This window comes from Narcine bancroftii, chromosome 2, assembly GCF_036971445.1.
Source record: "Narcine bancroftii isolate sNarBan1 chromosome 2, sNarBan1.hap1, whole genome shotgun sequence".
In the NCBI taxonomy this organism is placed as follows: Eukaryota; Metazoa; Chordata; class Chondrichthyes; order Torpediniformes; family Narcinidae; genus Narcine; species Narcine bancroftii.
Window position 1 is genome coordinate 212,405,449 of NC_091470.1, and position 14,378 is coordinate 212,419,826.

At 42.1% G+C, this 14,378-nt stretch overlaps 1 protein-coding gene across 3 annotated transcripts in view; it reads left to right on the forward strand.

Annotated features, from left to right (window-relative positions):
* Window positions 1-14,009, forward strand: part of rims2a (regulating synaptic membrane exocytosis 2a) — an 865,989-nt gene extending 851,980 nt beyond the window's left edge. For all 3 annotated transcript variants that reach the window (XM_069920255.1, XM_069920253.1, XM_069920254.1), the window contains 2 exons: window positions 2,716-2,855; window positions 11,108-14,009. In XM_069920255.1, coding sequence (XP_069776356.1) covers window positions 2,716-2,855; window positions 11,108-11,326 — 359 coding nt within the window. In that variant the 3' untranslated portion in view covers window positions 11,327-14,009. The remainder of the gene's footprint in view (window positions 1-2,715; window positions 2,856-11,107) is intronic.
* The last annotated feature ends 369 nt before the right edge of the window (window positions 14,010-14,378 follow it).

The following is a 14,378-nucleotide window of genomic DNA, read 5'->3' on the forward strand; positions in this document are numbered from 1 at the left end:
GTGTGCTAAACACTGGATGGATGCTCCACCTACATGTCAGGCGTTTGCATGAATTCCAAGCAAATGCTTCGCTGTGTCAAGTTTTGCACACAACAAAGTAACCAGGGTACATTATCCAGCACAGGGTGTGTTTATTGGCTAATCCCTTTACACTTCCACTCAAAAATCTATCTCGCGTAAAACAGATTTTTTTCAATGACAGTAAAGCAGTGGTTTTTTTATTGTTGCCAATTTTACATTTTTAGAATAATGTTCAAGTGAAATATAAACCAGTTGCAGTAGTTCCAGTAAAATCGCCATGGAGGACCTAACCATCTAGAATTTAAAACTGCAGGCAGGGAAGGCATCTGTTCATTAAATATCCAGATCTACCCCAATTAAGTCTTTGTGGGGAGGTTGGGGGGCGGGGAGGAAGCTTCCATTGGCTTAGTACTTTATGAAAATGATACTCGTTCAGACTTCCAAGACGTATAGAACACAGCATTGGCTCTATTTTGGGCAGAGACCTTAGCAGGGACTCGCATGGCTGAACATGTGTTGCCACTGTCACAGCTGCATATTGTACGTGAGTCACTCATATGCACCTTCCCCCAGTGCCGACACAGATGTCCAAAGTCATTCTGACAGCAGTGATGACAAGTCAAGAACAATTACATTTCTTTCAAGGAAATTGGAACAGAGTCATTCTTTTTAACTCTTGGTAACCTTGCACAGCATTGCTTATATCTTTTTAAATGTCATGACACAAGTAATTTCAATGGGAAACTATGAAAGTCTGCCAGGGAGAGATGAATCATTCAATATCAAAATTCAATCATATATTGAGTTTAAGAGTAGATTATCAAATTTCTATTGCGGATCATAATATTTCAGGGCTTTCCTGCATCTCCGTATTTATAGGTGCTGTGCAGTAGAACATTATCGAATCTCATTTGGAGTCTTTGCAGCTTTTAGCCACATTTAACATGAACATGAGGAGCAGGTTTTAATGATTGCAGGCCCAGTTTTGACATTTAAGAAAAATTTGGATCGGTACATGCATGGGAGGGGTATGGGGGGGTGGGGGGAGATAGTCTGGGTGTAAGTCAGTGGGATGAGTTAGAATAATCATTTGGCACATATTAGATGGGCCGAAGGGCCTGTTTCCATGCTGTAGTGTTCTCTGGTTCAAAATTAGTGGACTCTGCATTTGGAAAGGCCATTCTTTATTGGCTGTTGCCAGCGAGTCCAATGTACCCATCTCCCACTCGATAGATTCAGACATAATCACCGCTGTAGGTTCTTACCAACATCTCTCCCTAGTGATGTCTTCAATCCCCTTTCCTCGTCCCCCCGACATAGTCTACGCACTCCCTTCCCACAATGATATTCTTTAATTTCCCATCCAACCACCCCCTTTCACCCCCCATCAGCTCCCCTGTTCGTAGTGCCATGGGATCCTCCCCTTTGACCCATACCTCTCCCTTACCAATTCCCACTCAATCCCTGCATGCCAGCTTTCACTACCCCTCCCCAAAGGGAGTTGTCACCATGAATTTTCAATGGATTTTCCTATCCGTTATCTTCTCCTCGAAACTGCACCCAAGCCTTTCAGTATCTTGAGTTTCCTCAACAGCAGGAAGAACCAGATGAAAAGGTCTTTGAGCACCTTTGTGAGTTATGGAACAGTTCCACCATACTTCATCTCCTGAATCTCGATTGTAATAGAACCTGAGAGTTCAGGAAAAACTGGTGTGTTCCCTCCACACAAAATGTTTTAATGCCATTTTTTTACATATGGAACTTCCAGACATAAGAATATTACTGCAGTTCCCAGCCCACATATATAGAGCAAGAAGACTTTAAGCATGTTGATTTATTTCTGGTAAAATGGAAGCTCCAGTTGCCCATAGGACTTTTACATGAGCAGGGTATAAAATTAGCTTTTATTCCCACTCTCAAGAGCGCAGGGTTCACTGCAAATCCACCAAATCAAGTTCTACCATAACTCACCACAATGTGTGCAGGGGTCCCGGAGACAAGCAGAACACAATTCGCAGATCTGCAAAGCCCTGTCAATTTAAGCATTAGTTCTCAGAGTATGCAGGGACAGGATCAATGCTTCACTGTGTCAAGTAATCACGTTATGCATACAACAAAGTAATTGGCGTACATTATCCAGCACAAACTGTATTTATTGACTAATTCATTGACTGCAATGCTCCTCAATGTCCAATCTGGATCTCAAGGAACAATGGTGAATTAGCACCAACATAAACTACATAAGCCAAAGCAAAAAGATAAATACATGTTATAATTTTTAAAAGATATTTATGACAGAATGCTTCCTACACAAGACTCCATTTTCTTTAAAAATGGCAATATTTAACCAAATTCCATTGCAAGAACAGTACATAGTTAGTACAAAAATGACATTATCTAAAGAATATTATGACTACAACTTTTTGACAAAATATATGAATCACTCTAGCATTGATTTTTCTATTTATAGTTCTGTGGAATAGATCTTGCTAAAGTACCTTGTAATATTATTCCTGTCTATCTACTACCCAATCATTATATCATTGCCCTTGTATTCAGAACAGACCATATATTACCATGTTTTCAGAACAGGTCGTATATTAGCTTGTATTCAGAACAGGCCATATATTATTGTGTATTCAGAACAGGGCATCTATTACCGTGTATTGAAACTGCAATTCTTTTCTTCCTTAGCATCATACGTCAAAGTTTACCTATTGGAAAATGGCATCTGCATAGCGAAAAAGAAAACAAAGGTGGCACGGAAAACACTTGACCCTCTGTACCAGCAACAGCTGCCATTTGAAGACAGTCCCCAGGGAAAGGTTCTTCAGGTGCCCACTTTTTGTCTAATTATGTTGTCTTGGTTTGAAGGCATGTTCAGCTAAACTTCTAAACTATTTACTGGGGCGCTCCCAATTCCTGCTGTGACCATAATTTGAGACGTTCTCCCAGCTTCTGCCCATAATCCGAACTCCATGTCTTGCCCCACTTTAAGTCTTAACAAATGGCCCAAAGCCTCCCTGTTCCAGTTTTCTGCCATTTCTATGAACTACGTTAAATTCTTATAATTCTCTATTAACTAATATAAGAAACAAATTTCCAATTTCAAATGATGTTACAGCTGCATCCAGGTTATTTTGTGGGAACTTATATCTGCCTTGGATTCCACGATTAGATTAAGGGAGAGAGACATCAGTGACCAAAGCAGCAAATCAATGATTTTCATCTGTAAACCTCCCTAGTTACGGGGAAGAAAGTGGTATTGGTTGGTATGTTCACAGATGAGATTCTCTCCAGCTAAAATTGTAAATTCTAAAGTGTCAACATCAAAGTTCAAAGTTCAGTTTATTGTTAGTTTATTGGCCATCCTTCAGTTCAAAGAAGGCACGTTGTTGTGCAATTCATCTGGGGATATGAAGTTGACTTTCCAGTCCCAGTCTAGAAGCACAGAGTCCAGCACGGTGGGGCCACTGGAAGCCTGTTTTTCTAACAACCGTGGCTGCTGCTTTGTGACACCATTCACAGTTTTACATCAGTTTTTGGCAGTGCCTGCCTTCAAAACTGGTGTCACCTTCATCGCACAGGGCTCGTCAATGGGACCTGTCAGCAGCCGCAGCTTCTAGTTCTCTTGGCTGGATGCCCCACAGTAGTGTAGGGTTTTCTTCACTGTGTCTTTATGGCACTTGCATGGATGACCTGGAGGTCTCCTTTCAGTCTTCAGAGTAAACACAACCCTGAGGTTCTTTTTCCTGCAGGCCTGGCAGAATTGCCACTTCTTGGTAGTGCCAAGAACTGTACTCAAGAAAAGATGTATATACAAAAGTGGGAAATGCAAACTAGTGGAGAATGCAAACTGACTGCAATACAGAAAAATAATATTCAATAATAAATAGTTTGCAAAGTAAGAGTCCTTAAATGAGTTCCTGATTGAGATTGTTGTTGAGGAGTCTGGTGGTGGAGGGTAGCAGCTGGTGGTACTGACATTACTCTGGAATGTGAGCAATGTTATGCCAGGCAGAAGGCAATTTTGTGTAATATTACATTCTGTACTATTACATGGCAATAAAGGAATCTTGAATCCTGAAGGTAAACTTCCCATGAGATTTACCTTGTACACTCTGTTATGGAGGTTTCCACAAAGTGGTTACAATATAGGTATGTCTTAAGTTGAAACCTTTATAATTAGGAATGTAGGTTGTAAGGTAAAACATCATGAGATGGGAATGTGTAAGGAGTTACCCTGTACAGGGCTGTAACAAGATGTGAATGCATCCTTGTACTTACAAGATAAGAGAGACATTGATGGATTGAGAGGCAGGAAGCTAGCAGGGAAAGGATAGCAACAGTTTTAGTCATTGGACAAGTAATGATATGATGATGTTCTAAGCACGTATCCAAGGGTATAAAAAATCACCATTTTGCTGATAACGGCAGAATGCATTCTCCGACTAACATGGTTAGTCGCAAGTGTTACAATCCGGTAATAAAGAACAAAGAACCCTGATTTCGACTCAGTCTGGTGTTTGTCTCACTCATTCATGAACAAAGCAGACCTAACAAGGTATAATTTGACCCATCATTCAGGATAATTATGTTAATTGTAAAGCTACTTCATTCCATTTTCTGTACCTATTAAGTGAATTAATAAGTGTATGCCCTTGGTGCTTCCCCTGTCTTGAGCAACCACAGGAATTGTTGTCAACTGGAAGAGCTAAAGCTCTAAGTTTGGTAAAGGTGACAATCATCCAGTTAAACTGTGGCCAGCACATTTCAGGAGATGGTTGTCGTACAGTTTGAGGGGGTACAGGCAGGCACAAAGGATCATCCTGATTTTCCAGGAAACCCCTGCAGACATTCCTTATTATCAGTGCACAACAGTGGTCGAGGACAGGGTTGACTGAGGTGATGTGGTGAGAGTTAAGGCAGAAGCACCTCAGTTGGCTCATCTTACAATGAGTGAGGGTAGAGGACAGGAGAGCAATGGTTAAAGGGGATTCTATACTGAGGTGACCAGATGGGTGTTCCGTGGTAGCAAGCACAATTCCAAATGGTAGGGGTGCCTAGAACCCATGGAGGGGAGAGCAGCCAAAGGTCACATTCATATCAATAACAATGCCATTGATGGACTAACAAAGACAACTCCTGAAGGCTGATATTAAGATATTAGGGAAGTGATTAACCTCAAACTAATGATTTCCAGATGACTCCAGGTGCCTTATGCACTGATTCTGGAATTCAAAGGGTGTGAATGATGCAATTATACAGGAGAGAGGGTTTCGCATGCCTGGGGTATTGGGATGGATTCTGGGGAAGTTGGGAACTCTGCAACGAGATGCACTGCACATAAAAAGTTTTGAGATAAATATCCTTGTGGGGTGGGCTACTAGGGAGGAGGTCACAGTCAACCTTTATTGAGACTGGTTGAGAGGAGGATTGGGTGTATGGGCTGAGAAGAGGGTAGAGTAAATGCAACAAAGTTTTTGCACTGAGTGTGGGAGAGGCAAAATGAGAGGACATGGGTTAAAAGTGAAAGGGGAACTGTTTGAAGGAACATCGGGGAAATTTCACGAGGGTGGTGGGACTGTAGAACGAGCTGCCAGCTGAATTGTTAAAAAGTTGGACAGGCACATGACTGGGAGGAGTATGAAGGGATATGGTTCAGATTTCAGATCAATAGGATTAGACATAGACTAGACTGAATGTTCTGTCCTGTACTTGTTGGATGGCTCCACAGTTCTTTGAAAGCAGAGTGGAAAATGGAAGCTTGTAAAATTAGTGGGAGAGCTTGGAAGACCAGAGCTGCCAGCAGCCGCTTGAATATAAATCAATCTCAAAGGTATGGGAGACAATCAAGAGTCCCTCGAAGTAGAAGGTGGCTCTGGCTAACTGAGAGCTGGATGACAAGCTGTAAACTGTTAAATTAAGGCAAAAAAGGAAATACATATGAAATATTAGGAACGGAACACTGCACACAAGCTGAGAGAGCGCGAAGGATGGAGGTAAGATGTTTAATGAAATGTTTATGACTGCCTTTGGAAAGGTGGGGGTTGTCAGAGTGAGAAAGATTGGAGAGGATTTTGGAAGAGATGAAGAATTTTCCCAAGGCAGGATAGCAAGCCCCAGAATATATATGTATAAAGTGAAGTCAGGGGGGAGGGGTTTAGGGGAGATATCAGGGGAACCCACAACTGGCAGGCACCCACAACTCTTTTGGTGCACAGACTTGTAGGTGCCTGCCAGCCAGAGCTGGAGGCTGGAACAATAAGGGTATTTAAGAGACCTTGAGACAGCACATGAAGAAAAATAGAGGGTTACGGGGTTGGGAGGATTTATTTTTAGAGAGGTAGGTATTTATTGGTCAGCACAACATTATGGGCAATGGCCTGTTCTGTGCTGTAATGTTCTATGTTCTAATTAAGGAGCTTTGAAATTGAATATGTCAGAAAGCTTGGATGAAGCATATCCCAGATTGTTAAAGGAAGCAAGAGAGGACATTTTGGAGGTGCTGGCTACATTGTTCCAATGATCTCGAGTGCAGGAACGGTCTCAGATGTTTGTAAGGCTTTCAACATTATTTATTATTCATAATGGGGGAAGGAATGAACCAGGTAATTAGGAACTGATTGGAATCATTTCCAAAGAAGGGTATAAACACGCTGATTAATTTAGGAAAGTTGAGGAGATCGAGTTCAAGAGCCGTGAGTTAATGTTGCAGCTCAAGAAAACTCTGATTAGACCTCAGTTGGTGTATTGTGTTCAGTTCAGGTCATCTCATGACAGAATGTGTGTAGAAGCTTTGGAGAGAGTGCAGAAGAGATTTGCCAAGATGTTGCCTAGATATGAGACAAGGTTAACAGAGCTGGGGCTTTTCTCAGAATCAGAATCAGAACTTATTGTCATGAACAAGTCACGAAATTTGTTGTTTTGCGGCAGCGTCACAGTGTAAACATTCATATAAACCACCTTACAAAATAAATAAAAATAGTGCATGAAAAGTCAAAGTGAGGCAGTGTCTTTGGTTCATTGATTATTCAGAAATCTGATGGCAGCGGGGAAGAAGCTGTCCTTGTGCCGCTGAGTGCTCGTCTTTAGGCTCCTGTACATTTTTCCCTGATGGTAGCAGAGTGAAGAGGGCTTGGCCTGGATGGTGGAGGTCTTGAGGATAGAGTCTGCTTTTTTGAGACACTGCCTCATGTAGATGTCCTCGATGGAGTGAGGTCTGGTGTCTGTGATGCCACAGTCTGAGTTAACAACCCTCTGGAGTTTATTCTTGTCCTGAGACTTGGTGCCTCCATACCAAGCAGTGATGCCACCAGACAGAATGCTCTCCACGGTACACCTGTGGAAGTTTACAAGAGTATTTGGTGAAGTACCGAATTTCCACAGATACCTCACAAAGTATTGTTGGTGGCGGGTCTTCTTTGTGATTGAATTCACAAGAAGGCTCCAGGACAAATCCTCAGGGATGTTGACACCCAGGAATTTGAAGTTCTTGACCCTCTCCACTACTGAGCCCTTGATGAGGACTGGATTGTGATCCCCTGGTTTTGCTGATCTTGAGCGCAAGGTTGTTGGTGTGACACCATTCAACGAGCTGATCTATCTCCCTCCTGTACACTTCCTCGTTGCTGTTTGTAATTCTGCCAACAACTGTGGTGTCTTCAGCAAACTTGTAGATGGTATTGGAATTGTGACTGGCCACACTGTCATGGGTGTACAATGAGTAGAGCAGTGGGCTAAACACGCAGCCTTGGGTTGCGCCCGTGTTGATGATCAGTGAGGAGTGGACGTTGTTTCCAATTTGTACTGATTGGTCTTCCGATGAGCAAGTGAACGATCCAGTGGCAGGGGAGGGTACAGAGGCCGAGAGTTTGTAGCTTCTTGACCAGCGTTGAGGGAATGATGGTACTGAAGGCTGAGCTGTAGTTGATGAAGAGCAGCCGGATGTATGAGTTGAAGTTTTCTAACTGATCTAGAGCTGAGTGGAGAGCCAGAGATATTGCATCTGCTGTGGAGCGATTGTGACGATAGGTGAATTGCAGTGGGTCCAGGTCATTGCTTAGGTTCATGTTAATTCTGGCCATGACAAGCCTCTCAAAACATTTCATCACAGTAGAAGTTAATGCTACTGGGTGGTCGTCATTGAGGCAGTTCATATTACCCTTCTTGGGCTCTCTAAACTACATTGAAATGTAGAGGGATGGGAAGAGGCTGAGTTCCTGCTCCTGCATCCCAAAGTTATGAAGCAGACACTGCCAGCAAACCCCCCCCCCCCCGAAAGTCATCTCCCCGAGCACCATTAGTGAAAGTGTTTTGATGTCCTTTTAAAGCAGATGGGAACCTCTGAATGCAGCAATGAGAGATTGAAAATGTCCACGAACACTGCGGCTAGTTGGTTGGTGCAGATTTTTATTCCCCTGCCAGGTTCACCGTCAGGGCCTGGTCTTGCGCGGGTTCACTCTCTTGAATGATGTTTTGCTGTCGTTCTAAGAGACAGATACCACAGGGTCCTCAGCCTTTTCAGGGATTCTAGTGGGCACTGTTGGGTTGTCCTTCTCAAACCGGGCATAGAAAGTGTTCAGCTCATCGGGTAATAAAGCATTGCAGCAATCTTCACTCTTGCTTTGTAGGCTGTAATGGCCTGCACTCTCTGCCATAGCTAGCGTGTATCTTCGGAGCAACGAAGAATGAGAGCTGACTTGATAGAGGAATATAAGGCTATGGGAGGCTTAGACAGGGTGAACAGCCAGCACTGTTCTCCTGAGATGACAACAGCAAATGCCTGAGGACATCTGCATTAAGATTAGTGAAGGAAAGTTTAGGGGAGACATCAGGTGAATGATTTTTTACCCAGAAAGTGGTGGGTGCTGGGAAGGATTCAATTGTTGTGGACAGGTTTACATAGGTCAACACAATATCAGGGTCTGAAGGATCTGTCGTGCACTGTAATGTTCTATGTTCTACCTTTCAGTTGCAATCCTGATGACTTAATCGGGCATAAACTCTGAAATAACTATTAGGCCTCTGTCTAATTCAGAGAGTCTCTAAATTACATTGAAATGTTGAGGGATGGGAAGAGGCTGAGCTCCTGCTCCTGCATCCCAATGTTATGAAGCAGACACCGCTAGCAACCCCCGCCCCCCGAAAAGTCATCTCCCCGAGCACCGTTAGGGAAAGTGTATTGAGGTTGGGTGAGCATAAGCCTGACTTTCTCCAATGAATAAGATATTCAGAAACTACATCAAATTCAAAATATCAGAAAAGGGACAATTAGAGAAAATAAATAGCTGTATTCAAGATTCATGATTGTTTTATAGTTATTAATAAGAGAAAATGTAATATTACATGTAATTTCCTTTAGTCTGTCTTAAAAACAGACACAGTGTCACTAATTGTACTGCCTGGCAGAGAAGCAAAGTGATTCCCTTCAGAGTAACCGAGCATCCATGGATTCAACTCCAACCCTATATATAACCATATAACCATATACAGCACAGAACAGGCCAGTTTGGCCCTACTAGTCCATGCCGGAACAAATCCCCACTCTCCTAGTCCCACTGACCAGCACCTGGTCCATACCCCTCCAATTTTCTCCCCTCCATGTAATTGTCCAGTCTTTCCTTAAATGTAAATAACGTCCTTGCTTCAACCACCTCTGTCAGAAGCTTATTCCACATCCCAACCACCCTTTGCGTGAAGAAATTTCCCCTCGTGTTCCCCATATAATTTTCCCCCTGCAATCTCAAACCATGGCCTCTGGTTTGAATATCCCCCACTCTTTGTTGGAAAAGCCTATCCACGTTGACTCTCTCTGTCCCTTTTAAAATCTTGAACACCTCCATCAAATCCCCCCTCAATCTTCTACGCTCCAGAGAAAAAAGCCCCAAGCTGTTCAACCTTTTTCTGTAACTCAAACTCTGACATCCTGTCAACATTCTCGTGAACCTTCCCTGCACTCTCTCTATTTGTTCGGTGACCAAAACTGCACACAGTATTCCAAACTTTGGCCTCACCAATGCTTTGTACAATTTCATCATAACATCCTAATACTTGAATTCAATACTCCGATTTATGAAGGCCAACATTCCAAATGCTTTCTTCGCCACTCTATCTACCTGAGTATCAACTTTGAGGGTACTATTTACCATAACTCCTAAATCCCTTTGTTGCTCTGCACTCCTCAGTTGTCTACCATTCAATGTATATGACCTATTTAGATTTACCTTTCCAAAGTGCAAGACTTCACACTTATCCATATTAAATTCCATCAGCCATTTCTCAGCCCACTCCTCTAGCTTTCCTATATCTTTTTTTAATCTACAGTAATCTTCCTCACTGTCCACAATACCACCAATCTTTGTATCATCTGCAAACTTACTTATCCAATTTACCACCCCTTCTTCCAGATCGTTAATATATATAACAAACAATAGTGGACCCAGGACCGATCCCTGAGGAACTCCACTAGTCACCGGCCTCCAATTTGACAAACAAGTTTCTACTAATACTCTCTGACACCTCCCATCCAACCATTGCTGAATCCATTTCACTACCTCCTTATTTATACCTAATGCCTCCACCTTTTTTCCTAACCTCCTGTGGGGAACTTTGTCAAAAGCTTTACTAAAGTCTAAATAGACAACATCCACAGCCTTCCCTTCATCAATCTTTTTTGTAACCGCCCTCCCACAGCCTCTGCAGATGCACAGACCCCTGTTCAATTCATGGCAGCCTGAGCTCCAGATCCAAACCCTCCCGACACAATCAGCGCCTGAGGCCCTTTGGGAGCCCTTCTCACCCTCTGCGCCCTCTCGGATCCCAGTTCCGATACCTGGTTCCCACGAGCCAGTCTCCTGCAGCCGACAGACTGGTTTGTGTCCTTTGACCTCAAGTCGCCAGCACCCTGCAATCTGTGTGGATCCTTCAGCCGCGTAGTAAAAGGTGATGTTGCAAAGATCTACAACAAGAATGGCTTACCCCTTTCATATGCCTGATGGTGCTTCACCACTGATGAAGTACGTTTCTAGGGTCGATGCAGTTTTAGTGCAGGGAATACCTAACCTACTATTTGTTTCTCCTTTAGATAATTGTGTGGGGCGATTACGGACGAATGGACCACAAAGCCTTCATGGGAGTTGCACAGATCCTACTGGAGGAGCTTGACCTGTCCAACATGGTGATTGGCTGGTACAAACTCTTCCCCACCTCCTCACTTGTTGATCCGACCTTGGCCCCACTGACAAGAAGAGCTTCCCAGTCATCACTTGAGAGTTCCTCTGGACCTTCTTATGCTCGTTCATAGCAGTTGTGAAAGTGTTGCTATAGCAACCAGCATTCAGCTCACAGGTCACAAGCCCTGGTTACACTGCATGCTTGATGTTGTGTCTTCTGAGCCTGTTCCTAGGGATTAAAAGCGTTCCTGTGTTCTCAGAGGAGTTTGCACACATTGTGCCCTGAGAAAGTCCTTAGGGAAGGAGTGGAGTTTTGCAGAACTTATAAGGTTGTTGGAATTAAATGACAATGATTTTTTTTGTCCAGTCAGAAGCCATGGATTTAAAAAAAAACAAATAAGTCAGAACTTATCAATTCACACAGCAAAAGCCCTAACTTTTCAATGAACCCTTCTCCTTTTGTTCTTGATCCTTCTTGAGTCGCCTGCTTCTCCTACCCCACCAGATTGGTTCCAAGAAGCAAAGGCTATCAATGGCAGCCAGCTGGTTGGTGGTCACATAAGCCAGCACAGAAGCCTCATTGGCAGGACAGCTGGGAAAAAGTGTCCAGTAGTGACTGCACATAAACCAGATGGGGCAAAAGCAGAAAGGAGTGAGCTGAGCAAAACTGTACAGAACAAGAGATTTACCTTTTTATTTTAAACGCAAAATCTAAAGTTGTGGTACTGTCATTCAAAACCAACTTGGAAACTTCAGAAAGGTTCCACAGTGATTCCCAAAGGGAGAGGGCTATGTGATCTGATACCATTGTTTATCTGCTGATATACTGTATGAAATTGAAAAACAAAAATGCATGGACACCAATTTAGCTGAACTTAAAATGGAAAAAAAAACATTTAAAATTATTTTCAAGGCTGAAACTTGCAAAAAAAACAGCCATTTTCAACAATTTATATTATTTTTTAAAAACGTGTCACCAGTGCATGGTTTTATGGGGGTGTGAATGCAACAATTCAATTACGCCGTGTTTCCCATATTCAGAGTAAAATCATTCACGAGTGTCTTTTGCGGACTAAGAAGATTCTTAAGGAAGGGCTTGTCTGAATATACATGATTTCAACATGACATTAAAAAGGTGTCATCTTGCAGACAAATTAAAAAAATAAAACATGGTTAAATTAATGATACAGACCTTCAAAGTCCGATATATTCACAGATTGTACATGCTGCTCTGTCCCCTTTACTGGGTAGTTTATTGTATGCTCTGAATGTGACCTCTGTATCTCTGGCCACTAAAGCCCCTCATCCGGGTTAAAGGTTGCAGAGCGTTAGTGCATTTTGACTCTTTGGGTAGAGTATACATTTTAAGAACAAATTTAAAAAAAAGAAATGATATGATTTGCAAGCATGTTGAAAGTGTTTTGGCGACACACAGCATGCATTTGACCACAACATTGTGCAGCGTCCTTTTAGTGTACAGTGCATGATGACACGGAACTTATTTACATTTTCTCAAATTGAACTCTACAGCAAATAAAAGAAATGTGCGCTCAATGTCCAGGAAAAAAAACTCGTAAAATAGTTTCTATCAAGACATTGTTCTCTGAAAAACTAGTGGAAATTATATTGACAGAGGATAAAAAGTATTAAATCAGATAATTGTTTCAGAAGTTTCTTCTATGAACTGGATATAGAAATCGTCAAATCAGGTGATCAGTTTAGCGGGATTGACAACCTTCCACAGACAGGTTCCCTCGGAGCCAAACTGTCTTGCTGTAAAGTTCAATTTTCACACATATATTTGTGCAGTTTAATGAGAACTGATATTCACTTTCTGGACAATGCTGAAAATTGGCCATTGGACACCACTTGTTCTTTACCTGTCATCTTTGCATTCCAAATTGAAGTTTCCCACCGATGCCGAGAACCCCTCCCTCAACCCCACTCCAAAAATGAATAAACCGTTGGTTTGGCCACTTCCTCTTTAAAGTGCTCTGTAGAATGTGAGCTTTGTGATGAGGTTGGTGGTGAAGGTGCAGAGTTTGCCGCAGTTTTAATGGCACGACAGTTGATGGAACATACGAATGAGTCTGCTTAAAAACCATTTAAAAGGAAAATGCAAAATGCCTTTTTTATTTAATCTTGTGGTGCAATTTCATTGAAACCAAGGGTGATTCTTGGTTCTTTTGTCTCATGACTAAAGTATTGTAGATGAAGTCTTGAATGTTGAGCCATCTAAAAAAATCCTATTGCATCACAAACAATAACACTGACCTCTTGGGTTTGGAGTGAGCAGTGGTCGCTGGCTACCAACACCAGTTGTTCAACATTGCTGTCAGCAGCTACAAGTCTGGACCTAAAATCTCTTCCTTTTTAAGAAAGACATCGTTCCCAAAGGCAAAATTTATTTCCTCGATGTGGTCCCATCACTGGGACAGCAATTCAATTTATTACATCTGATTATTTTGTGCATATTAGTCCTGCTTAAAATGATCTTTCAGAAATGGTAACGAGAAGGATGTTAAGGTATGAAAGATTTGTACATACTTCTCATTATGCAGTATTTATTTGAAACAATATAATTTTTTTAAAAATATTTTTCACATTATGTCTGCAAATCTGTTTATGATTTAGTCATGACTACAGTGCGATTCCAGTAAAACACAGCTGTCTTGTACATAGATATGAAGGGACACTGATGTTAGGTCACTGGACAACTGGCCTGTATGTGACAATAACTAATGTAAAACAAACTCATTTCTGGTGATGGTATTTAACATGGCTACACTATTAATAAAAACATTTCTTTACAGAGATGCAAGTCATGTCTTATTTTTCCCAGCTCTCCGAAGCAGCACCATTTCCCCTCTCGCTGTGGCCAGTTTGCATGAAGAATTGTGGCTGCACCTCACTATGCTGTACCTCATACTGCAGCCAGCGTTTAATATGAAATTATCACAAATCATTCCAATTCGTACGTCGGCCATGATTTGAATGGCAGAGCAGTCTCGAAGGGCTGAATGGTCCAATTCTGCTCCTATTGCCCAATAGAATGAAAATTTGCATTGTTTATGGTTGTTCTATATCAGTCATTTCAAGCCATATTGTCCAAACACGTTTATGAATGGCTGTTGAGGTCCAAAGATGGTATTCCCTCTAATAATATATCTAATGTATAGATTA